General features: G+C 40.1%; 2 protein-coding genes across 3 annotated transcripts; one reads left to right on the top strand and one right to left on the bottom strand.

Annotated features, from left to right (window-relative positions):
- Window positions 1-445: 445 nt before the first annotated feature.
- On the bottom strand, window positions 446-27,369 carry MTFMT (mitochondrial methionyl-tRNA formyltransferase). Of its 2 annotated transcripts, none has more exons than XM_008953292.5 (9): window positions 26,968-27,369; window positions 24,552-24,761; window positions 21,381-21,503; window positions 19,228-19,330; window positions 17,902-17,977; window positions 14,143-14,234; window positions 4,061-4,139; window positions 2,796-2,878; window positions 446-1,194 (listed from the first exon to the last, which is right to left on the bottom strand). In XM_008953292.5, the coding sequence occupies exons 1-9, from the start codon at window positions 27,327-27,329 to the stop codon at window positions 1,000-1,002; spliced, it is 1,323 nt and encodes a 440-aa protein (XP_008951540.2). In that variant the 5' UTR covers window positions 27,330-27,369; the 3' UTR covers window positions 446-999. The 2 variants fall into 2 exon arrangements, with proteins under 2 accessions (XP_008951540.2, XP_003828006.1); XM_003827958.5 differs by having other exon boundaries at window positions 27,121-27,366.
- Window positions 22,955-24,545, top strand: LOC100978555 (transmembrane protein 126A-like). Its single transcript, XM_034938940.3, has one exon. The coding sequence runs from the start codon at window positions 23,807-23,809 to the stop codon at window positions 24,395-24,397; it is 591 nt and encodes a 196-aa protein (XP_034794831.2). The 5' UTR covers window positions 22,955-23,806; the 3' UTR covers window positions 24,398-24,545.

The raw sequence follows: 27,369 nt of genomic DNA on the forward strand, positions 1-27,369 counted from the left end.
ATGATTTTTAAAAAATTAAACAGATGCGCTGTTTTTAAAAAAACCTCTTCTCGGCCAGGCATGGTGGCTCACACCTGTAATCCCAGCACTTTGGGAGGCCAAGGCGGGCGGATCACGAGGTCAGGAGATCAAGACCATCCTGGCTAACCCAGTGAAACCCCATCTCTACTAAAAATACAAAAACAAAAATTAGCCAGGCATGGTGGCGGACGCCTGTAGTCCCAGCTACTTGGGAGGCTGAGGCAGGAGAATGGTGTGAACCTGGGAGGTGAAGCTTGCAGTGAGCTGACATCACGCCACTGCGCTCCAGCCTGGGCCACAGAACAAGACTCCGTCTCAAAAAAATAAAAATAAAAACAAAAAACCTCTTCTCAGTGTGTATGTAGGTACATACATACACCAGTTAGGGTTGCCCTTGTTCTTAAGGAAAGATAATCTCCTTGAGTTTCGTATCATAAATACAAGTTTTATTTAAACTTTTTTGTAATTCAAGTAAAAAAAAAGCTGTTTTTTAACTACTGTTACATAAAAAGTGGAAAGTGAGGCAATCCATCTTTTCGACAATAATCTTCTCTTCTTATAACAATGCCATCTTCTTTGAAAGTCCAGATAATTCCACGCCAGGCACGGTGGCTCACGCCTGTAATCATAGCACTTTGGGAGGCTGAGGTGGGCAGATCACAAGGTCAGGAGTTCGAGACCAGCCTGACCAACATGGTGAAACCCCATCTCTACTAAAAATACAAAAATTAGCTGGGTGTGGTGGCAGGTGCCTGTAATCCCAGCTACTCAGGAGGCTGAGGCAGGAGAATTGCTTGAACCTGGGAGGCGGAGGTTGCAGTGAGCTGAGATAGTGCCACTAGATTCCAGCCTGGGTGACAGAGTGAGACTCTGTCTCAAAAAAAAAAAAAAAAAAAAAAAAGTCCAGATAATTCCTTGTAAATAAGGTTTTTAATAAATTACAAATATGTAATAGGTTTTTATCCATCTTCTTCCTAACTACTCAATGCATTGTTGCATAGCAACAGTTTTTTTCTGCTTCTTCTTTGTTGGAAGTCTGAGAGTCTGAAATCTGCATTGGCTTGGTTGAGCTTGGGAATTTTTTTGGTACCAGGGGTGCAAATATCCATTGTAGAAGTCAGTAGCTGTTAGTGATTTCTTGAGCATCACTGATCGAACACCAATCCAACCATCCTAAAGGGCAAAATACAAATAGTGAATAGGCAGGGGTGGCAAAACTAAAAAGCCAGGTAAATATTAGTTTATAAAATTTTTATCATGGAAACAAACAAACCAACAAACCTTTACTAAATGCCTAGCTGCAAACAGCACTATACTAAGTAACATGTAGAATTCCTTGACTCTATTAGGTTGGTGCAAAAGTCATTGCGGTTTTTGCCACTGAAATTAAAAGCTTATTACCAAGGAGCGATAACAAATGTATAGATCTGTATAAATATTTAAATACAAAGGGAGCAGAATAAAAGGTATGTAACATGAAATACACATATAGGCCAGGCGTGGTGGCTCACGCCTGTAATCCCAGCACTTTGGGAGGCCGAGGCGGGTGGATCACCTGAGGTCAGGAATTCGTGACCAGCCTGACCAACATGGCGAAACCCCGTCCCTACAAAAATACAAAAATTAGCCAGGCGTGGTGGCGGGTGCCTGTAATCCCAGCTACTTGGAAGGCGGAGGCAGGAGAATCGCTTGAACCCAGGAGGTGGAGGTTGCAGTGAGCTGAGATCACACCACTACACTCCAGCCTGGGCAACTCCATCTCAAAAAAAAAAAAAAAAAAAAAGGGAAATACATATATATAGACCCAGAAAAGGACAGCAAGACATATGCATCCAACACTGTTCCAGAATAAGCTGGCGAGAGACAAAGAGAGGTTGATGGAGTTTTGTATTCACAGTCTGTAGGTCAGATCAATCTATCACACATTTTAAACATTTTCTTTTTTTTTTTGAGATGGAGTTTCGCTCTTGTTGCCCAGGCTGGAGTGTGATGGCACGATCTCGGCTCACCACAACCTCCGCTTCCCGGGCTCAAGTGATTCTCCTGCCTAAGCCTCCCAAGTAGCTGGGATTACAGGCGTCTGCCACCACGCTCGACTAATTTTTGTACTGTTAGTAAAGACGGGGTTTCTCTATGTTGGTCAGTCTGGTCTTGAATTCCCGACCTCAGGTGATCCACCCACCTCAGCCTCCCAAAGTGCTGGGATTACATGTGTGAGCCACCTTGCCCGGCTAAACACTATTCTTAAGTATGAAATATCTCACATGAACACCATATGATGCAAAATACCTAGGAAATGGAAGGAATGTAGAACACTTCTCAGAACACACCATGATCTTATAAAACAATAATGATTCCAAAGTTATTTTAAATAGTTCAGAAATCTCCTCTTTACTACTGTTAAGCAGTAAAAGCAAGTAGGATACGTGTCCTGTAGTAGTTCAGCCAGATGTTTTGATATGACTATCTTTTATGTTACCAAGCACAAGAGCTGTTAATTAAATTGGGCTACTGAAAATACACGTGTTCTTTTAAGAAAGCACTCAAGTTACTGAATCTTCTTTCTTTGATTGACTAATAATAATGCCTTGGCAAAACTTCATCACTTTCAAAAATTATGCTAGAGACTTCACTATTTCTTAAGAAAATTAAATGATCTCCTGACCCAATCTATGGACAGGCAGTTAAGTGAAGTTCCAACTAAAAATAATAAATGATACAGACTATAACACAGTAAAACAACTATGATAACTTGAAACTAGTGGAAAACATACCTTGCAATAAACCAACAGTATTTGTGACTGTTTGTGGTATATTACTGATCCTGGAATAAGAGCCTGTCCCGTTAATTTTGGATCTGAAGAATGGAAAAAAGAAAAGATATACAAGAGAGAAAAGCAATTATGCAACTTCATAGTACTTCTTAAAAATCAAAAAACATCTTGGGAGGCAGTACTGATACCGGAGAGAACACATTTGCTGATGTTGACTTTGTAAACCAAAACTTACAAGGAAACCACAGTGCTCTCTGTACATCAGAAACCCAAAGGAAAGCTTCCCATGCACATACAAAGCTATAATTCCTTTACCCAGTGACCACCTAAAATGCTCAATCTACAAGTTTTGTGTTAGTGCTTTGGTGAAATAACTAGCCAACAGGGGGAAATACATAGGATGTTTAGGATTTAGGCTGGCCCTTTCATCCCTGCCCAAACAAATCCTAATTCCTAGGTTCCTGGGGAACTCCAACTACCTCTAAATTAAACCAGCTTCCTCTGTGGCTCACATTCCTTCTGTCCACCATATTGGGAGGATGCTGATGGGCCTCAGAATGGACTTGTGGCATGAAGTATGAATACACTCTGGCCTAGATTTTCACTGAGTTGCCCAGATATTTTCATTATAATTTTCACCAGAATGAAACTAATTGAGTCATTCTGCACTCTCTGAAAACCTTAAGGCAGGAAATCACAGAGCTTAAAATGGGATAGGAACACTGCTTTGCCTACTCCCCAGGGTCCTGTAATGTTTTTTTTTTTTTTTTTTTTGAAATGGAGTTTCACTCGTTGCCCAGGCTGGAGTGCAGCGGCGCAATCTTGGCTCACTGAAACCTCTGCCTCCCAGGTTCAAGCGACTCTCCTGCCTCAGCCTCCAAAGTAGCTGGGATTACAGGCATGTGCCACCATGCCCAGCTAAATTTTTGTATTTAGTAGAGACGGGGCTTCACCATGTCAGTCAGGCTAGTCTCGAACTCCTGACCTCAGGTGATCCACCCACCTTGGCCTCCCAAAGTGCTGGAATTACAGGCGTGAGCCACCCGCACCCGGCCAGTTCTTGTAATGATTAAATGAGAAAATATATGAGAATGAGTGTTGAAAAGAATAAGACAATAAGTGAATGTAAAGTATTATCATTACTGAACTGAAACAAACTAAAATAGTTCTTATTTTTAGTAACTGTGACATATGATAAAACAGACGTATTTCCAGATACACTACAGTGAAAACATCTTCCATGTTAGCTATTCAAAAGTTAGTACCAGCAAGGACTGAACTGTTAACTTCTACCAAATCCAGAAGTTTAATGGTATTCGCCATCCAGAGCGTCTGCAACGGAATCTGCAAGTAAAATTAAAGAAGGTATGATAAAGGAATACACTCAACTCCCAAACCCTTTTCAACTACTATTTTGTGTTAATCTGGACTTTTCTTTCAATTAGAGGAATTGGGAGCTCAGTCACTAAGTTTGATGGAACAGACCATAAACACGACTCTCTACATCAGTGTTTCCAGGATTTATAAGATTTTTTTTTTTTTTTTTTTTTTTTGAGACGGAGTCTCGTTGTGTCACCAGGCTGGAGTGCAGTGGCGCGATCTTGGCTCACGGCAAGCTCCGCCTCCCGGGTTCACGCCATTCTCCTGCCTCAGCCTCCCGAGTAGCTGGGACTACAGGCGCCTGCAACCATGCCCGGCTAATATTTCGTATTTTAAGTAGAGACGGGGTTTCACCATGTTAGCCAAGATGGTCTCTATCTCCTGACCTCATGATCCGTCCGCCTTAGCCTCCCAAAGTGCTGGGATTACAGGCGTAAGCCACCGCGCCCGGCCGATTTATAAGATCTTAAATGTTACTTTAAAATCAATGTTTATATCTAATATACTAATATTTCCAATTAAAAATTTATTATCCTTATAAAAAATGCAAGCATTACATCAATTATGTTAAAAAATTTTAGAAAGTGATATTCTGTATTTATTCCCATCCCTATAGGTAACGACTGTTAAGTTTGATGTGCATTTCCCTGTATTTTTTTCTACAAATATTATTATAAAAATCTAGAACACAGTGATAGAGACAGGAGACAGCCAAATGCCACCCAGGTCATTATGCACAGTGGGCTTGCCTAAACATGTCCATGGTGAAAAATTCTGTCCCTTAACACATGCACAGTAAAGGAAATAAATCAAGGTGGCGTGGCTCAGACTAAGGGCCCCGCATGAGCACTGGAAGAATGGGGGTGGAGCCACCAGGAATTTCTGCCTTAGGCAGGGGAAGAGCCTGGCCTCTTCACCTCCTGTGTGGTGGCCTGGTATTCAATCTGTGAGGTGGGAGCCTGTTGGCAGGACCCCCTCTTTTTTTGCTGGGAGCTTTCTTTTAATAAATTCCACTCTCCTCACCTTTCAATGTGTCCACGTGCCTCATTTTTCCTGGTTGTGAGACAAGAACCCAGATTTTAGCTGAGTTAAGGAGCAAAAAGTCCTGCATCAATACTGTTTTACAAGGACTTTTGTTATGTGACCATAAAGCATTGATGTTTCATCAGTACATACTTATCAATTTCACTCTATCTGCTGCACAGTAACCCATTTTATGAATATGTAATTTATGCAACTACCTTTATGATATATATTTGTTATTTTCAATTTATTGCTATTTATAACACTATAAACTAGGGTAATAACCTTGTAGATATATCTTTGAGGACTTACACATTTCTGGATAATAGTTTTGGGGTTTTTTGTTTTTAAAGTGGAATGCGTGGGTTAAACAGCATCAACATTTTATTGCTAAACTGCCTGGATAAGTGAGAAAAAAATATGATAATCTCTTGCTGTTTATTATTAGCGAAGCTGAGAAGCTGTCCATATATTTATGTGCACTTTTAATTTATTTATCTGTAACCTGCCTATTTATGCCCTTTGGTTATATTTTTTAAAACTGGGATGGTTATCTCATTAATTTGCAAAAATATTTTCTATATTTAGGAAATTAACCTTTTAACTCTTACATGTGTTGTGAATATTTTCCTCAGTTTGTTGACTTTTAATCTTGGGGACAGCCATTTTTTCCATGCATAAGTTTTTTATTTTCATAATTATATTTCTAAGTCTTTTCTCTCATGACTTTGGTGGTTCATATCATACTTAAAAAGGGCTACCCCACACTTTAAGATTATTAAATATTGTCAAATTATTCAGTTGTGCTTTTTTCTAGTCCTTGTGATTTTACTTTTTATATTTAAATTCTTGATCCATCTATATTTTGATTTTCTTATTATGGTAAAAAACACATAAGAAAAATGTACTCGATTAACAAATTGTAAGTATACCATACAGTATTGTTAACTACATATGCATTGTTATAATATAGCAGTTACTATGATTTTAAAAGATAGGATTTGAGGGCTTCCCCCACCAATGGTTGGCCAGTTATCCCAATACTATTTACTAGATAATCCATCTTATCTTATCTTCTGTTTTCTGATTCTCAGTGCAGTGCTCTTTTTATGACACCCCTTAAAGAGGGTATTTAACTTTCAGAAGAGTTAGGTTGTTGTAATAATTTGAACATTAAATCAAATAAGTAAATGAATTTGAAGAACAAGTTCATAACCGTATCTATGTCATAGCCTCTTCTATAACTTGCTAGCTCACTTTTCTTTCGCCTGCTTCAATAAAAGTTCTGAAACGACTTTCATATGTGCAATTTTTTTCTTTTAAATAACTCAAAATATTTTTGAAACATGCTTACTGACTAAAAAAGATTTCTATTTACTGAGAGTAATAAACATGCTAGGTACATACTCAGAATATAGTCTTGTTCTTGAGGAGGTAAAGCTCACCTTATCATCAGAGCATTGTAGAAAGGAAAAGGATGGTAAGAATATAATCATTTTGGTGTCTGCCATCATTACTGCCAAAATAGTCTGTTTGCATGAATTTACATTCACCTAGTTCATTTCCTTTGATCTTGACAGTTGTGTACATGGTCATTAATCCCACTTTAGAGGTAAAAAAAGCAGAAGCTCAAAGACAAGGGCCTTCCTCTCGTTAGTAAAGGGCAACCCTAGGAACCAAACCCCACCTTCTGGCTCAGTCTTTCATAGCACAAAGCTTTTCTCCATGTACAGGGAAGATAAAACTGCAGAGGGTAAGAATCATCATGTAGTAAGTTATAGGTGCCAAGAGATTTCAAGCTACTGGCCTAAATTGCATCTCAGGAAGTTGTCTACTTGATATCTCCATATGAATGTCTTCTAACTTAATATATGTCAAACTTAACATGGCCAAAACTATTGATTTCTCTTCCCAAATGTTCCTCCCCAGACATCCTCATCTCAATTAAATGGTTCCACTATTCACCCAGTTTCTCAAGCCAAAAATCTATGAATGATCCTAATTTATCTTTCCCTAATTTCCCAGATTCCATCAGCAAATTCCGCTGACTCTATCTATCTCCAAGCATAGTCTGGATGTCCACTTCTTTTTATCCACCATTATCATTGTTCCAAACTGCCATCATCTGTCATCTGGCTACAGTTGCAGCAGCTTCTTTTTATTTTTTTAATTTTTTTTTTAAAAGACAGGATCTTGCTCTGTCATCCAGGCTGGAGTGCAGTGGTGGAATCACAGCTCACTGCAGCCTCAACCTCCCAGGGTCAAGTGATCCTCCTACCTCAGCCTCCCGAGTAGCTGGGACTACAGGTGCATCCCACAATACCTAGCTAATTTTTGTATATTTTGTAGAGACAGGGTTTCACCATGTTGCCCAGACTGGTCTGGAACTCCAGGGCTCAAGCGAGTCGCTCTTCTTGGCCTCCCAAAGTGCTGGTATTACAGGTGTGAGCCACCACACCCAACCAATTCCCTAACTGACCTCCACTCCACTCTCTAGCAGCAGCCAGGGCAACCTTTTAAGAATGTACATACCTAATCCCATTACTCCCCTGCCGTGGCCCTCTGATGTCAATCCTACTCAATCTTGCTTCTCCCCTCACCTTAGCTACTCTCCATCTTGCCAGCTATGCTCCAGCCACACCAGCCTCATTTCTGTCCCTCAAACATGTCCAACTCTTTTCCATCTTGAGTTGTTTTTTTGTTTTGTTTTGTTTTTTGACAGCTTTATTGAGATGTAATTCACATACCAGAAAATTCACCCTTTTGAAGCTTCCAAATCAGTGGTTTTTAGCAGACTCAGGGTCATTCAACCAATGTCACTCGTTTTTTTCTTGCCTAATTTTTAGAACATTTTCATTACCTCTCTCTCCCAGAAAAAACGCACATCCATTATCAGAAAATTCCCATTATCCTCTCTCCTCCAGCCTATGGATTTGCCTATTTTGGACATTTCATATAAATGGAGTAATAACATATGTAGTCTGTTGTGACAGGGTTTTTTCACTTAGCATATTTTTCAGGTTCATCCATGTCATAAGCATGTGATTATGGTTATGGCTGAGTATTAATAATATTCCACCGTATGGCTATATACCACATTTTTTTAACGCATCCATCAGTTGGATATTTGGGTTGTTTTCACTTTTTGGCTATTCTGAATAATGCTGCTATGAAGATTCGGGTACACATTTTTGTGTGAGCACAATGTTTCCAATTCTCTTGAGTATAAACCTAGGAAAGGAAATGCTGGGTCATAAGATACTTCTGTGTTTCACTTTTTGAGGAACGGCCAAACTGTTTTCCACACAGGTTGCACCATTTTTAAGAGGTAAACATGGTACCATGAATGTATGAAGTTTCCAAATTTCTCCACATCCTTGCCAACACTAGTTTTTGTCTGTTTTTTGAATTATAGCCATCCTAATGGGTGTGAAGTGGTATCTCATTGTGGTTCTGATTTGCATATCCCTAAAGACAGATGAAGTTGCTGATCTTTTATGTGCTTACTGGCCATTCATATTATGTATCTGCTTGAAACAAATGTCTACTCAGGGCCAGGGCAGTGGCTCATGCCTGTAATCCCAGCACTTAGGGAGGCTGAGGCAGGTGGATCACCTGAGGATAGGAGTTCGAGACCAGCCAGGTCAACATGGTGAAACCCCGTCTCTACTAAAAGTACAAAAATTAGCCGGGCGTGGTGGCGCTTGCCTATAATCCCAGCTACTAGGGAGGCTGAGGCAGGAGAATCGCTTGAATCCAGGAGGCAGAGGTTGCAATGAGCCAAGGTCGCACCATTGCACTCCAGCCTGGGCAACAACAGCAAGACTCCATCTCAAAAACAAACAAAAAAGAAATGTTTACTCAGAATTTTTGGCCATTTTTAATTGGGTTATTTGTCGTTTTACTGCTGAGTCATTGTTAAGAATTCTTTACTCTGGATATTAGGCCCTTATCAGTTATATGATTTGCAAATATTCCCTCCCATTCTGTAAGTTGTCTTTTTTTTTTTTGAGACAGGGTCTCACTTTGTCACCCAGGATGAAACACTGTAGTGCAATCACAGCTCACTGCAGCCTCGACCTCCCTGGCTCAAGTGCATCCTCCCATTCCAGCCTCCCAAGTAGCTAGGACCACAGGTGTGCACCATGATGCCCAGCTAATTTTTTACTTTTTGTAATGATGGGGACTCACTACATTGCCCAGACTGGTCTCAAATTCTTGGGTTCAAGCAGTCCTCCTGTCTCAGCCTCCCAAAGTGCTGGGATTATAGGCATGAGCCACCATGCCTGGCCTACCTGTCTTTTTTACTTTGTTGATAGTGTCCTTTGAAGCACAACTATTTTTAATTTTGATGAAGTCCAATTTCTCTATTTTTAGTCTGATTGCTTATGCTTCATGGCATCATATCTAAGAAACCACTGCCTAATTCAATGTCATGAATATTTACACCTATATTTTCTTCTAAGAGTTTTCTAGTTTTAGCTACTCATTTAGCTTCTTTAACTTTTACATATGATGTGACATAGGGTCCAAATTCATTCTTTTGATTGTGGACATCCAGTTATCCCAGCTCCATTTATTGAGAATACTATTCTTTCTCCATTGGATTGTCTTGGCACTCTTGTCAAAAAAAAAAAAAAAAAAAGGTGGGTGGGAGGGGAGAGGGATAGCATTAGGAGATATACCTCATGTAAATGATGAGTTAATGGGTACAGCACACCAACATGGCACATGTATACATATGTAACAAACCTGCACGTTGTGCACATGTACCCTAGAACTTAAAGTATAATAATAATAATAATAATAATAAAAAGAACTATCTTTTGGGAACTACCTTTAGAAAAAAAAATCAATTGACCATAAATGTATGGGTTTATTTCTAGACTTTTAAAATAATTTGAGACAGAGTCTCACTCTGTCACCCAGGCTGGAGTGCAGTGGTGTGATCTCAGGTCACTGCAACCTCCACCTCCCAGGTTCAAGCGATTCTCGTGCCTTAGCCTCCTGAGTAGCTGGGACTACAAGCGTGCACCACCATATCTGGCTAATTTTTGTAAATATTTTTAGTAGAGATGAGGTTTCACCATGTTGGCCAGGCTGGTCTCAAACTCCTGACCTCAAGTGATCCACCTGCCTCAGCCTCCCAAAGTGCTGGGAATACAGGCATAAGCCATCATGCCTGGCTTATTTCTAGACCCTTAATTCGATTCTAATGAGCTATAGCCAGTACCACACTATCTTGGTTAACTGTAGTTTTACAGCAAGTTTTGAAACTGAAAACTATGAGTCTTCCAATTTTGTTAGTTTCGGCTATTCTGGGCCCCTTGCAATTCTGTATACATTTTAGGAGCAGCTTGTCAATTTGTACAAAGAAGCCAATTGGGATTTTTTTTTAGGAATTGTGTTGAATCTGTACATCAACTTGGGGAGTAGAGACATCTTAACAATACTAAGTTTATCCAATCAATGAATACTGGGGTCTTTCCATTTACTTGGGTCTTCTTTACTGTTTATTAGCTCTAATAGTTTTTTTTGGAACTTCTTCATGATTTTCTATATGCAAGATCATATCATCCGCAAATAGAGACAGCTTTACTTCTTCCTTTCCAACCTTTTGTTTGGTTGCCTTTTGTTTCTTTTTTCTTGTCTAACTGCCCCAACGGAACAAAGTTGAATAGAAGACATTTAACTTTGAGAGCGCAGACATCTTTATCTTCTTTGTGATCTTAAGGGAAAGGCTTTGTCTTTCTTTTATTTTCTTTCTTTCTTCTTCTTCTTCTTTTTTTTTTTTAAGAGACAAAGTCTGGCTATATTGTCCAGGCTGGTCTCGAACTCCTGGCCTCAAGCAATCCTCCCGCTCAGCCTCCAAAATACCTGGGACTACAAGTGTCCACCACTGCGCTTGGCTTCTTTCATTAAGTATGATGTTAGTTACAGGGTCTTCATAGATGTCATTTATCAAGTTGAGGAAATGCTCTTCTATTTCTAGTTTATTGAGGTTTTTTTACATGTGTTGGATTTTGTCAAATGCTTTTTCTGCATCATTGAGACAGTGATGTAGCTTTTGTCCTTTATTCTACTAATATGATATGTTACATTGACTGATTTTCATATGTTGAACCAACCTTGCATTCCTGGGATAAATCCCACTTGGGGCACGGTGTGATGGCTCACACCTGTAATGCCAGCATGTTGGGAGGCTGAGGTGGGCGGATCACTCAAGTTCAGGAGTTTGAGAACTGCGTGGCCAACATGGTGAAACCCCATCTCTACTAAAAATACAAAAAAATGAGCTGAGCATGGTGCTGCATGCCTGTAATCCCAGCTACTCAGGAGGCTGAGGTAGAATTGCTAGAGCCCGGAAGGCGGAGGTTGCAGTGAGCTGAAACTGCACAGTTGCGCTCCAGCCTAGGCGACAGGGCGAGACACCATCTCAAAAAAAAACAAAAAACAAAAAACAAAACCCAAAAAACAATCCCACTTAGTCATCATGTATAATCCTTTTTTATATGTTGCTGGATTCAGTTTGCTAACTCTGTGGAGGACTTGTGCATCTATATTCAGGGATATCAGTCTGGAGTTTCCTTTTCTTGTGATTCTTTGGGTTAGCCCACCTTGGGTTTTGTACTAGCTGTTCCTCTGCCTGGAATGCTCTTCTCTGTTCTAGGCATGGCTGGCTCCTTATTGTCTTTCAGATTTCAGCTTAAGTGTCAGAAAGAGGCTTTCCCCATCACCAATCTAAAATAACCTCCAGTTATTCTATCACATGATCCTATTTTTATTTTCATCAAGGAATTTATCACACTATTTGATTTTTTTTTTTTTTTTTTTTTTTTTGAGATGGAGTTTCGCTCTTGTTGCCCAGGCTGGTGTGCAATGTGCAATCTCGGCTCACCATAACCTCCACCTCCTGGGTTCAAGCAATTCTCCTGCCTCAGCCTCCCAAGTAGCTGGGATTACAGGCATGTGCCACTAGGTCTGGCTAATTTTTTTGTATTTTTAGTAGAGATGGGGTTTCTCCATGTTGGTCAGGCTGGTCTCGAACTCCTGATCTCAGGTGATCCGCCCGCCTTGGCCTCCCAAAGTGCTGAGATAACAGGCATGAGCCACCGTGCCTGGTCTTTTTTTTTTTTTTTTTTCTTTTGAGACAGAGTCTTGCTCTGTCGCCCAGGCTGGAGTGCAGTGGTGTGATCTTGGCTCACTGCAACCTCTGTCTCCTAGGTTCAAGCAATTTTCTTGCCTCAGCCTTTCTAGTAGCTGGGATTACGGGCGCATGCCACGACGCCCAGCTAATTTTTTTGTGTGTTTTTAGTAGAGACAGGGTTTCACCATGTTGGCCAGGCTGGTCTCAAACTCCTGACCTCAGGTGATGCATCTGCCTCAGCCTCCCAAAGTGCTGGGATTACAGGCGTGAGCCACCATGCCTGGCCTGATTTTTTTTTTTTTTTTTTTTTTTTTGCTTACTTGTTGTCTGTCCTCCCACAACACCGGTATCTATAGTACCTAGTACACTGCTTGACACATAATAGGCCTTCAATAAATATTTTGTTTAATGAATGAATGAATAATAGCAGCTATCATGTAATGAGTACCTATTCTGTGCCAGATACTGTACAAGATGCTGTAAATACATTATACCAGCCCTGATATTCCAATGAACAAACTAAAGCTCGGAGGTTAAATAACTTTCCTGAGTCTACGAAGTTAGGAAGTAGCAGAGTCAAGATGGAACCCAGCACTGTCTGGCCCTATGGTCCTTGTTTCCTGATGCCATTCTGTGGCTGCAGGAAAATAATAGGATTTGAAGTAAGATAGATCTCGTTCAAAACCTGACTCTGACTTTCATTAACTAGCAACACGACATCGAGTAACACTTAATAACAATTCATTATCTACTTTAAGCCTCAATTTCTTCAACTTTAAAGTGGGATGATAATAACTATAACATGAGTCTGTGATCCTCCTTACTGAAGAATTTAGCATGCTATAGATATCCAATGGTGGTTCCCCATTTTACCCAACATTAATAACAGAGATGGTCCATTAAAAATCACACACTTGGCCAGGCACAGTGGCTCATGCCTGTAATCCCAGAACTTTGGGAGGCTGAGAAGAGCGGATCACTTGAGCTCAGCAGTTCAAGACCAGCCTGGGCAACATGGCAAAACCTCGTCTCTACAAAAAAATACAAAAATTAGCCAGGTGTGGTGGTGTGTGCCTGTGGTTGCAGCTACTCAGGGGCTGTCACAGGAGGCTCACTTGAGCCTGGGAGGCAGAGGTTGCAGTGAGCCAAGGTTTCTCCACTGTACTCCAGGCCTGGGTGACAGAGCTAGACCCCGTCTCAAAAAATAAAACAACACACACACACAAACACACACACGGTAAGCTCAGTGTTCAAATAACACAAGTAGCTATTGAAATGAAAGGAAAAAACCCCACAAATTTATCAATGAACTGAGAATTTAACTCAGACATTTTAACAAACTGTTATATTACTACACTTGGTGTACCATATGTAGAAATCAATGATTTAACAATTTGATTGTAAAAAATTGGCTAAAGGCAGAAAGACATACTGGAAAAAGCACAGGATTAGGAGTGAGAAGATTTAAGTTCATTATTTAGTGACTGGACATTCCTGTTAGTCATCTCATTTCTTTCCCCTCACCTATGAAGTAGGATAGTAAAACTTGGTTATGTGAAACTGCAATATACATATATTTAAAAGTGCTTTGTGAATTCTAAGGTCTCTATAAACACTTTAAACAGCTTAAAGAATTTTTAAGAATAAATTTCAGGTTTTCTAGGTTTTGTTCCTAAGATCAACCTTTTATTTGGGATGTTTTTATTTGGGATTATTCCTAAATAAAAATATTTAGAAAGCAAATTACACACATAGAAAACCAACTAGGTAGAACTGCAACCTGACTTCCCAACTTACTATATTTCCAATGGCACGGTAAAGTCTGAATATTTGTTCTGAAGTTTGTTCCTCCCATTTTATACAACTGGTACCAGCAGAAATCTTAGGGGCTACAAGATAAAACCAAGAGCAAAAATGAACATCAGGGTCAGTGTCCATGAATTGACGGCTATTGATACTGAATAAGAGATACCAGAGAATTCATTCTAACCTCTCAACTTTTCTATATGTTCAAAATTTTCCATATATCAAGTAAAAAAATAAATAAATAATCATATAAATACTAAAATAAAACGTGGGTGAACTTCTTTACATCCTGGGAGTAGAAAATACCCTTCTAACTATGAAATGAGACTATTCAAACTTTTTTTTTTCTTTTGAGATAGGGTCTTGCTCTGTCACCCAGGCTGGAGTGCAGTGGCGTGATCTCAGCTCACTGCAACCTCCACCTCCCAGGCTCAAGAGATTCTTGTGCCTCAGCCTCCCGAGTAGCTGGGACTACAAGCGTGCACTACCATGCCTGGCTAATTTTTTGTATTTTTAGTAGAGACAGGGTTTTGCCATGTTTGCCAGGCTGGTCTCGAACTCCTAACCTTAAGTGATCCACCCGCCTCATCCTCCCAAAGTGCTAGGATTAGATGCATGAGCTACCATGCCTAGGCAAAATAAATTAAAAAAAAAAAAAAGACAAAAAGAAATCCCATAAGTTAAATCAAAAGACAAATGACATACTGAATTTGCAAGTTATGTCAGAGAGGACTAATTTCTCTATTATGAAATATAAGTACTCAAAAAACTGAGAAGAAAAAGACCAAAATGTTGATAGGAACATGGGCAAAAGATATACTACCACCCAGAAAAAAGAAATGCAAATAGTTCTTAAATATATGAAAAGATCTTCAACATTACTGACAGGAATAAGGTACATTAAAACTACTCCAAGTAGTTTTACTATACTATTCTGAATAACCATGTGCCTGTTATCTTCCTAATCTTACTATTATTTGAAATAGCAAAAGATTGGAAACAACCCAAATGCCCATCAATAAGACATCTGTTGGGTTAATTATGATATATTCACATAGCTGAGAACTATGCCACCATAAAAAACAAAAAGAAGGCCAGGCATGCCTTTGGGAGGCCAAGGCAGGAGGACGGCTTGAGTCTAGGAGTTCAAGACCAACCTGAGCAACATAGTTAGAACTTGTCTCTACAACAAATTAAAAAATTAGCCAGGCATGGTGGAATGTACCTGTAGTCCCAGCTACTTGGGAGGCTGAGGTGGGAGGACTGCTTGAGCCTGGGAGGTTGAGACTGCAGTAAGCCATGATCACACTATTGCACTTCAGCCTGGGTAACAGAGACCCTATCTTAAAAAAAAAAAGAAAGAAGGAGGAAAATCTCTTCTTACTAATAGGAAGTAGTCTCCAAGATACACTATTAAGTGAAAAAACAAAGGCATAGAAAAATATGTATTTTATGCCACCTTTTGTGAAGGAAAAATAAAAAATAACACTATGTAGGTGTTTGCTTATTTTGGCAAAAGGAAACACTGGAAGACTAAATCAGAAACTAATAAAAATGTTACCTATAGAGGGAGGAATACGGGTTAAATAAGATAGAGATGGAAGTAGGACTTCTATGAGTGTACCTTTTTAAGCTGTTTTAACTTTTGAACCATGTAAGTATTTTATGCATTCAAAAAATAAAATTTAATCATAAAAGAAAATAAAGCAATCCCTAAAATAAAAAAAACAACTGAAACTTAACTATGTATGAAACTAGGTAACAAAACCACATGGAAAAAATAATCATTACCAGGAAGTTTTGAAGGCAGTAATCTGACTGTATATCCTTAGGATATATTCTAAGGATCAAAAAGGAAAACTGTAAAGAAATCTTAAATCTTACTTAGTATTTTTACTCTTAGTAGTAATATTGGTATTGTAATGCTGAAATGATGTTATGAATAGCAAATAAATAGGTTAATATTTAATAAAAGATAGTGTGAGAAAATATAAGGAAAACCCTTTAATGATAAATTTGAATCATAAACAATATGAGCTTGAATATTTTTTAAAAATATAACTTCTAGTTTCGTCCACTGATACCTTATCTTGCCATACATTGTTGTACCAGATGATCTCTAATTATCAACCCCACTAAAATGAACAAAAGCTCCCTGGAAATCACACTGGTTGATTTCAGTGTGAGCCAGAGGACACATAGGCGAGCCTGGGACATACTGTGGTGGAAGCAAGGAAGCACTCCAAACTAGTGGGAAGTGAAGAGTGTTAACAGAATGTAGGAGCCAAATTTAAGGGGCTCCCACTGGGCAAATATAAAGAATTATGACTGTAAAACACAATCAATGAAAATCTACGTGTCAAATGATACTAAAAAGAACGCATCTGACACCAAAATTGAAGGCAATTAATGGCATCAACTTCTTATTCTAATTAAAGAGAAAGAATTAAGCCCATGTCCCCATTTTAGGATGAACTAAAATTCATCTCCAATTAATGAGGAAAAACTCTTCTTTCCAGAACAATACCAGCTATTAAATGTAAAAGGAATTAGAAAATTGCCATTTTGTAATCCATAGTGAAATAATTCATTTGGGCAAGGAATATCAATCTGTACTAAAACCATCATGTGAAAGGTTGTTAGGGAACAGGATATCTGCACAGTGCCAGAGTATTAATTACCCCACAGATTACCTGCTAATTGCAAAAGGGAAAACACATCTTAACACTGGAAAGATCTGGTGGTCACCATCTCAACCAAGTGATCAAACTTAGCTTCACTTGCTTTAGTACAGTCTGATATCTTGGCTTACTCAAGTGGTACCTTAAGACTGTAGGGGACAAAAGTGAGACTTCTCTAGGTATATTAACTTTTGAATCAGCTATATGTTTTACATATTCAAAAAATAACATTTAATCATAAAGAAAAATAAAAAGTAATCCCTAAAATTAAAAACAAACTGAAACAAATGTTTATACTCCTAACTCTACTAAAAAAAAACAAAAAAGAAGAAAACAAATGTCACTGAAACACACTCTTTCCAAAAACTTTAAGCCTGAATCCAGCCAAACCTTTAGAACTAATTATAGGAAATATAAGAGATAGGGAACAAGTTAAACAACACTGGAAGAAAACAAATCAAATAACTGGCCTGGTCTCTTCAAAAAGTCAATGACATAGAGAGAGGAAAAAAAGAGGAATTTTTTTAGAGACTAAAGAGACATAACAACTAATTACAATTAAATCCTAGTTTGAAAAATAAAACAACTATAAAATAAATTTTTAGACAATTAGGAACACTTAAATATGAACTGAACATTGGATGCTATTAGGAAATTGTTCATTTTTCTTAGGAAAGGCATACTAAACTACTTAGAGATGAAAGATCATGATTCATACTTCCAAATGAATAAGCAAAATTTAAAATACACGTAATAAATACATAAAGAGAAAGAAAATATGGACAAACATTAATAATTGTTGACTGTGGGGTAAACTTGTGTTTATTATACCAGTCTTTCTATTTAATATTTTCAAAATCAAAAAGTTGGAAAAAAATGCTCAATCCTTCATGAGGCTATATGCTAAGAGGGAGAAAGAATGCTTTCTACCATTCTTTGGAAAAGCACACAAAAGTGGGCACTCAATCAAAATTAAGGGAAAAGTACAGCTAAGAAGTCAGAATGTTCAGATGCTATCGTGACAAGCAGAACCTTTAGAAAGATGAGAGTCTCTGCAGCCTTCACTCACCGTAAGTCGCCCCCTCCATTGGCTGCTGCCTTCCATTGCTCAGACTTTCAGGCAAATTTTTCAAAACTGAAATGAGCTACAAAAAAAAAAAAAAAAAAAAAAAAGAGTGTGATATATTCAAAATGAAGGGAAGAACAAAAGCAGAAACACATTACAATTCAGCACCATGAAATAACCTATAACTTTTTTTCTTTTTCTTTTTTCAAATTAAAAAAAAATTCTTTACTATTGGCTCTTCAAGGCTGAACCTATAACTTTAAAAGATCTATGTGGCAGGGTAAGGTAGTACATTGGCTTAAGCTGTGAGGATAGGTGTCTACTTGGGGAAACCTCAGTAGAGATTCTGCTTTCTGTAGAGTACAGGTCATTGATTCACTTCTAGAGAATGCTGTGGAAGCTTTGGCATCAGGATAGCCCGGGCTTGGCTATACACACTCTCACCCCATGGGGGCCAAGGCAGTGAAACCTCACAGGACAATGTACTATGGAGTCACCCAGCTCTGGGTTCAAGTCCTAGTTCTACCACCTACCAGCTGTCTCATTGTGGAAAAGTTATTTAGCTTGTCTCTGGCCTTCAATGTCATCATCTGTGAAACAATCAACAGCAACAACTACCTCAAAGTTGAGAGGGTAAAAAGAAAAAGTCCATACAGTATCTAGAACAGTTGTAGAACACAAGCCAATGTTCAATAAACGGCAGTCACTATTATAAGATCATTTGTGAGGTAAGTGCCTAGAATAGAAATACCATCTATACAGGTGGGAAAAAAATATTCCTCTGTATAAAATTAACCCGTTCATATGGAAAACATAAGTTTAGTCATTAAACATTTACCCAGACTCTACTCCTGCAGTTTCAATGAATTATATATACAAAGCCACAGAAAAAAGAAAGATCATATATAGGTAGAATGGTCAGCAGAATTCTAGCGCAAATGACAGAAGCCAGGCAAAGAAATGGAAGGAAAGCTAAGAGTCGCTTAGAAAATTGCTGTTAGTTCATTCTGACAGGGATGCAAGGTATACATACCAGAGTGAGGAGAGTGAAATTGAGAAGAATAGTCTAAGACCTCACTATGGCATGTAGTAGGTCATGTAAGATCACCTGTTTCACTTGAAAGCCTTTATTCAGTACTTACTCTTTGTAAATTCTCAAAGAGTTACATGAGATCACAAATGCCAGGCTAATTTTTAGGAAGCCAAAGATAGAAACTACTCTTTTTTGTTTTTAAGAAAATTAGAAGTCACAAAATTGTTCTTCTTTTTATAACCACTTAGGAAACCCACTAAATGAGTAAAAAGCAGTAGGATATTGGGGAATTATACCATGTTGGCACCCAGTCTTGACAACACTGCTTCCAATTCCTTTGCAGTGCTCTTGGGTGGCACAGGAACAGTTTCTTGTTTGAGAATTGGGCCTACATCAAACCTAGCAAAAAATCAAAAGCAAATAATGACAATGATTACTATTTCCTGAATCAATGTTTGTCTACACACAAAAAGATACAAGCTGGGTACAGTGGTCTGCATGCCTATAGTCCTAGTTGCTCAGGAGGCTGAGGCAGCAGGATTGCTTGATCCCTGGAGTTTGAGACCAGCCTGGGCAACACAGCTAGCCCCTATCTCTTAAAAAAAATAAAGATAGTTTATCACTGGCTATTAATTTGGCTGTTAGACATTAGCAAGGAAGATATGTCAGTTTGAAAGACGGGAGAACAAAATATGGCCTGTGTTTAGAGTCTAAATTTATTTTTTCCTAAAGCAGAGAAACGATACAGTTGCATATCAGGAATTTAATTACAATTACAGAAAAATTATATCATTAGTAATAGCATGAAAAAATCTCTATTTGTATATGAAAAGCATAAGGCAAAGAATTTATTTTCCATGGAAGTACAGTTAGGAAGTTCATAATTATTTATTTCTATAGTCCCTTCCTCAAAGGATAAGAGTTTTGCCTAGATTATCACCATGGGTGATTATAAGTAGGGCCAGGCGTAGTGGCTCATGCCTGTAATCACAGCACTTTGGGAGGCCAAGGTGGGTGGATCACGAGGTCAAGAGATCCTGGCCAACATGGTGAAACCCTATCTCTACTAAAAATACAAAAAATTAGCCGGGCATGGTAGCGTGTGCCTGTAGTCCTAGCTATTCGGGAGGCTGCAGCAGGAGAATCGCTTGAACCTGGGAAGCGGAGGTTGCAGTGAGCTGAGATCACCCCACTACATTCCAGCCGCGGTGATAGAGTGAGACCCCGTCTCAAGAAAAAAAAAAAAAGTAAATGCAAGTATATTTGCATTCCCACAAGTCTGACATTTTACATCAAGCTCTGTAAACACTGGTCATAGGTTTTCACGAGAAATATGCTTTATTTAATTTTTTTTTGCTTTTTGTTTTTGTTAATTCTATTTCTAACCTAGGAGCTTTAGTAAAATGTTTATTGTGAAAAATTGCAAACATTCACAAAAACGGAGCGAACAGTCTAATGAATCATCATATACACATCATTCAGATTTTTTTTTTTTTTTTTTTGAGACAGGTTCTTGCTCCGTCGCCCAGGCTGGAATGCAGTGGTGCGATCTTGCCTCACTGCAGCCTCAACCTCCTAGGCTGAAGAGATCCTCTCACCTCAGCCTCCTGAGTAGCTGGGACTACAGGTGTGTATCACCACACCTGGCTAATTTTTTTATTTTTTATATGTTGCCCAGGCTGGTCTTGAACTCCCAGACTCAAGTGATCCTCCCACCTCGGCCTCCCAAAGTTTAGGATTACAGGCGTGAGCCACCATGCCTGGCTCAGATTTTAGAACTACCAAAGTTTTGCCACTCTTGTCTCATCTACTCCCTCTCTTGTTTTCTGAAGTAAGTTAAAGCAAATCCCAGATACCACGTCGTTCTTGTGAACTTGTGAATTATTCTTTTCTAAGGGGAAATTAGGTGGTAACAGGCAGAGACTGAATAAACTCCTCAAGTAATTCTAAATAATTGTTTCTAAAAAATTGTTCTAAATTGTTTCTAAATTGTTCTAAACTATAGGTATGACAGGAAAAAATGAATGTTTTAGGACAATTATATTGCATATTGATATACAATATATTCTTATTTCAGGTTCCAAAAATTTTTTGGCCATAGTTTAGAAACCAAGGCCAGCAAAACCAAGATTCAAAACAATTAACATACAAAAATCCATCTCTCATTTATACAATGTATTTTATAGAAATCCGAGTACTAATAATATAACCTATTTCAATTAACAAATTAAAATTCACATATGGACTTTAAAGAGACCCTGCATAAATACCAAAAGACATATGGTTTATGTTAGAAACCAGGAGAAAACAGAAAGGATATAAAAGCAAAAGAAGCACTCCGGAGTCACAGAAATTAGTGAGCACCACCCATTCATCCACTGCCCCCCAAACAGGCTGACATCAACATTTAAAAATCACAAAAATCTCAAGAAAGGAAAATATGTGCTACCTTTTAGGTCTAATTTGCATAATTGTTACTCCAGTAACTGTGTCTCCATGAAGCACTGTATGGATTACAGGGGCTGGGCCACGCCATCTCGGGAGGCAACTGGGATGAACATTCAATATGCCACTGAGTTAGAAAATGTAGAAATTAGTATGTCAGTGGGCTTTACCACCTCGTTACCACTACCTAAGCTATTATGCTACTTTTCATTAGGAAACTTTCCCAGAAATTTGGAAAAACTGACAGTTAAATCTAAGTCTCGTATCACCTGAAAGGAAAAAAGTTACATGTAAATTCACTCTCTTACCATAAGAAACCAATGACATTTAATTAAAAACAGAGCTAGGACAACTATTTGCTGTTCTAAAGATGTTCTGTCTGGGTGTGGTGGCTCACGCCTGTAATCCCAGCACTTTGGGAGGCCGAGGCGGGCGGATCACCTGAGATCGGGAGTTTGAGACCAGCCGGACCAACATGGAGAAACCCCATCTCTACTAAAAAGACAAAATTAGCCAGGTGTGGTGGCGCATGCCTGTAATCCCAGCTACTGGGAAGGCTGAGACAGGAGAATCGCTTGAACCTGGGAGGCAGAGGTGCAGTGAGCCGAGATCACGCCATTGCACTCCAGCCTGGGCAACAAGAGCGAAACTCCGTCGCAAAATCTACAACAGCCCATGATGTCTGGGAGTTTTTAAATAAAATTTTAAAATGCATTTATGACTATAAGAGAACCACTCAAACCCTATTATGCATCTCATGAACAATTCTAATTTTATAGTTTAGTCACATAACTATCCTCACTTCACTTGGTTTACATACAGACTGCCTAAAATAAGCTTTTTCTTTTTTTTTTTAATTTTTTTTTGAGACAGGGTCTCGCTCTGTTGCCCAGGCTGGATGGCTCACTGCAGCCTCAACCTCCCAAGCTCAGGAGATCCTCAGCCCAATCCAACAAACATTCACTGAGCGCACTCCATGTGCAGACACTGTTCTAAGTGTTAGGCATACAAGCAGCAGTGAACCAGACAGAAAAAAAAAAATCCTGCCCTCAGAGAGTTTATGTACAAAAAGTGGGAGATAAGCAAGAAGAAACAAAATATGTACAAGGTTTGCCAGATGATGCTGAGGGCTATGGAGAAAATAAAGCAGAGAGGACTATGAGGGGGACATATTACAATTTTAGTAGTGATCAGAGAAAGCTTTACCAACAAGAAAACACTTGAACAAGAACATGAAGAAGGAAATAACTACGCATATATATGGGAGAAAAGCATTCCAGGCAGAGGGAACATTAAGTACAAAGATCTTGAAGAAGGTAAATGCTCGGCAAATTCAAGGCACAGCTGGGAGGCCAGTTAGGCCTGGCCTAACTTTTATTGAGTAAGACAGAAAATTACCAGAGGATTTTGAGCAGAGTGACATGATCTGACTTGTTTTAAAAGGATCACTTTGAGGCAGGGTACAGTGGCTCATGCCTGTAATCCCAAAACTTTGGGAGGCCAAGGCAGGAAGATCACATGCAGCCAGGAGTTTGGGACCAGGTTGGGCCACATAGCGAGATCCCTGTCTCTAAAAAAAAAAAAAAAAAAAGAGTTAGCTGGGTGTGTTGGCACATTCCTATAGTCTCAGCTACTCAGAAGGCTGAGGCAGGAAGATCCCTTGAGTCTGGGGCTGCAGTGAGTTATGATAGCAACACTGTACTCCAGCCTGGGTGACAGCAAGACTCTGTCTCTAAATTAAACAATAAAATAGAAATAAATAAATAAATAAATAAATACATTTTGGCTGCTGGATTGGTAAAAGACTGAGAGGGCCAAGGACAGAAGTAGGGACCAGTTAGGAGGCTTCTGTAGTAATGTAGGCGAGAGTGGCAGCAGCGGAAGTGATGAGATACAGACAGATTCTACACAGATTTTGAAGGCAGAGCCAATAGGATTTACTGATGGATTGGATATGGGATGTAAGAAATCAAGCATGACTCCAGGATTTTGGTGCAAGCAGCTAGAAGGATGGAGTAGCCATTTATTGAGATAAAGATTTTAGGAGATGCTTTGGGTATCTTGAATGTAAAGTGGCTATCAGACATCCAGGAAGAGCTGTGGAGGCAGTAGGTATTAGGGGACTAGAGTTTGGGGACAGAGCTGAGCTAGAGGGACCAATTTGGGCGTTGTCAGCATATATATGGAATTTAAATGAAGGTGGATGAAAGCCTATAGAGGGTGATAAGGAGTTAAATACATTTTGACAACTCATGCCACAAATAAAATGTTCTTTAGTACTTGAAAAGAAAATATCAGGCCGAGTCATGTGTCAGCCAAATATGGCTGTGCCCGGGCGAGTTGAGCAAAGGCTTCAGTGAGCCCGGGCATGGCTGAAGACGACCTGGGGAGGCACCAACCAGCTGCTGGGAGAAGAGCATAAGGCTCAAGATGGAAAATCATAAATCTAATACTATCAAGGAAAACTTAACAATCTTTGATATCATAACCAGAAAAATTAACCAGCTTCCACAAGCAGAAAGGAATCTACCTGAAGAGGGATCAGCATATGTTGGATTTAATGCTCTCTGTGGCCTCATAGCAAATGGTCTTTTTCAATGCGTCTTGAACATGACACAGGCTCTTACAGCTGCTGGCTTACCAATGGCAGTGATCCCTTTTCTTACAACAAACACAGCTTACAAAAGTTTTGTAAATTTTCCTTCGAATACAGGTGATTTGAATTGTGAAAAGTGTACCATAACACAGAGTGGATTGGTTGGTCTTGCTTTTGGTGGTCTATACCCCCTTTTCTTGTCTATACCTGTGACTGGAGGCCTAGCAGCCTGGTATGAATCAACTCTGTTACCAGAGAAAGGGAACATCTTAAGTTACTGGATTCAAATTTATAAGCCTGTCTTTAGAAAGATGTTATTTCCTATTGTGTTCCAGACTGTGTTTGCAACATTCCTTGGGTTTAAACAATATAAACTACTTCTAAAGGCCCTTCAGTTACCTGAACCTGGCAGAGAAATTCATTGACTTTAAGCAAACATGTACAGAAAAATAAAATGGTAAAAATAAAAAAAGAAAATATTACAGAAAGCATAGAGTTCAAATTATCACATTTTATATACAAGGTCCATTTATAAAGACCAAGGTTTCTATACTGTATTTCCGTACAAATAAAACTTACTAGGGAAATTTAAGAATAAGAGACTCATTCAAAAGTCGGCCAAACGAAGCCACTACTCCAACATCATATTCTCCAGATCCCACGTCTGGCCACTCATATACGGGAAGCTGAGACTGCACAGCATATTGCTTCACTGGCAGTCCTTTTGGTGATGGGGAAGGCATTGTGACCACCTCCAGTTTGTCGATTAACTCTTCTTCTTTGTTTTCCCTAAATTAGATTGGAAGAAAAATGTGACAGTGTTAAGGCAATGACTCAAAGCTAAAACTACTTCACATATCGCTAAGTATGTTTATGATTAAACTCATGAAGCATTTAGGGCTAAATGATTAAAACTAGTGTGAGAGACTGAGTTTTCATTTTTTCTTTTTCTTTTTCTTTTTGAGCTGGAGTCTCACTCTGTCACCCAGGCTGGAGTGCAGTGGAGCGATCTCAGCTCACTGCAACCTCTGCCCCCTAGGTTCAAGCGATTATCCTGCCTCAGTCTCCCGAATAGCTGGGATTACAGGCGTGCACCACCACACCCAGCTAATTTTTGTGTTTTTTAGTGGAGGCAGGGTTTCCCCATGTTGGCCAGGCTGGTCTCCAACTCCTGACCTCAAGTGATCCGTCCGCCTCCACCTCCCAAAGTGCTGGGATTACAGGCGTGAACACCGTGCCCAGCCTCAGTTTTCATTTTTTATTTAATTTTAATTATTTAAAATGTAAAGAGTGACACGTGGCTAGTGGCTACTGTTTGAACAGTATCATTCTAGGGATTTCCTGTGCATACAGAAACATATACAGTATGGATACTTTACACAACTGGGATATTACATACTGCTTTGCATTTTTTTCCTTTTAACAATGCTATATATGCTATTATGTGTCTTTTTGAAAAATGGGTTAAATATACGTATATTTGTATATTTACTGAACATTTCTAGAAGGAACTGAAAACAGTGGCTGTCTCTGGATAAAGGAACTGGGAACTGCTAAACAGAGGTGGAAGGAAGTAACTTTTCACTGTATATCCTTTGAATCCATGGAACTTTTTTACCATAACCATGATGCCATTCAAACACTACTTTTTAAAAAACAAACAAAAATACATAACATGGGTATCATTCCATGGCAGTACATGTAGCACTACCTCATCCTTTCTACCTGCTGCATAGCATTCTAGTACCCAGGGGGGTACATTTATTAAACAGGTATTGTATGTACACGTTGAGGAGTTATGAGGAGTATGTCCTGGGGCACTATAAAGAAAGCACAGGAGTAATGGACTGCCAAGTGAAGCATCATCAGAAGTATCAGGATAGGCCAGGAATGATGGCTCAGGCCTGTAATCTCAGCACTTTGGGAGGCCAAGGTGAGAGGATCACTTGATCCCAGGAGTTTGAGATAAGCCTGGGCAACATGGTGAAAACCCGCCTCTACAAAAAATTTAAAAATCAGGCGTGGTGGTGCACGCCCGTAGTCCTAGCTACTCTGGAAGCTGAGATGGGATGATTGCTTGATCTTTGAGGTCGAGGCTGCAGTGAGCTATGAGCCGGCCACTGCACTCCAGCCTGGGGGACAGCGCGAGACCTCGCCTCAGAAACAAACAAAAAAAGTGTTGGTATAAACGTATAAATGCAGTGAGAGACGCATGTGACAACAGCAGCCCATGGAGGGTGTGCAAAGGGAACATGGGGTTTCCTTCCGGGTGTGTGCACAGAGGGGTGTGTGGAGGAAGGAAAACCACACAGGGGATTGACGAAGGATTCAATACATGAGGGGCTGCTGTGAAGTATTTGTAGGGAAAAGGAGATGGAGATGACCAAAAAAAGTGGAAGGAGGACTGCGTCAGAAAAAAACAGAATGGGGAAATAAAAAACATTAATTGGGAAAAAGAGGCAGAGAAGTATATACGGTATTGCCACCACATACCATGGACTCTCAGGACTGGTTGGATTTCAAATAATTTTCTTTCCCAGTAAACAAAACTTGTTAAATATTATGAATACTAAATGTATACCTAACAGTTCTGATTTATAAATTTATTCTTTTGAAAACAGGTCGTTTTTGGACTATGTCTTGTATACAAGGAGCACAGGGGGAGCAAAAGAGCGAGACACGGGTGTGCCGAAGGATGGGGGGCAGGAGGAACTGCAAAGCAGGGAACTTTGAAGTGGGACCTGGTTTTAGTCCGAACCACCTCGGCTGATGACCTTGGGCAATCGCATAACCTCTCTGAGCCACGGATTCCCCACACTCAAAACGGGCAGGGAGGCCGTGGGACTGGCCCGGGGGATGCAGGCAGAGCGCCCAGCCCCAGCTCGGCACAGCGTGGGTCGCGGGGCGCCTGAAGAACCCACAGAGGCGGCGGGGAGTGAGGGGCGCAGACCGCAGGTACTAGGCGCCCAAAGGCTGACCGGCGGGAATGGCGCACCTTCTGGGAGCCAGAAGACGCCGAGATCTGGGCCCACACCGCTCTGCCGCCCATGCTTTCCGCAACCAGAAGTCCAAAACCCTCGGGGCCGGCCGCCCGGGCGCGGCCTGGAGGCCTTCAGCGGCCGGGTCCCCGGATCCCTGGCCCGGGTACCTGGCGGCGTGCAGCGCCCGCAGCGCCTCGCGGGCGAACTGGTCCGTGCCGAAGAAGAGCACCCGCCAGGGAGGCTTCTCGCGGACTCTGGAGTCCCGGCAGTCCTCCCAGCCGAGTCGGGCCAGTGCTCGCCACTGGGGACTCGGCCTCCCACGCCTGGCGCCATGAGCCAGAGGAGGACCCCAACAGCGCCGCACCAACACCCTCATCGCCTCGGCCGCCGGCGGCCCGCCCTGCGCAGGCGCATCG

The sequence above is a fragment of the Pan paniscus genome, chromosome 16 (assembly GCF_029289425.2).
Source record: "Pan paniscus chromosome 16, NHGRI_mPanPan1-v2.0_pri, whole genome shotgun sequence".
Classification (NCBI taxonomy): domain Eukaryota; kingdom Metazoa; phylum Chordata; class Mammalia; order Primates; family Hominidae; genus Pan; species Pan paniscus.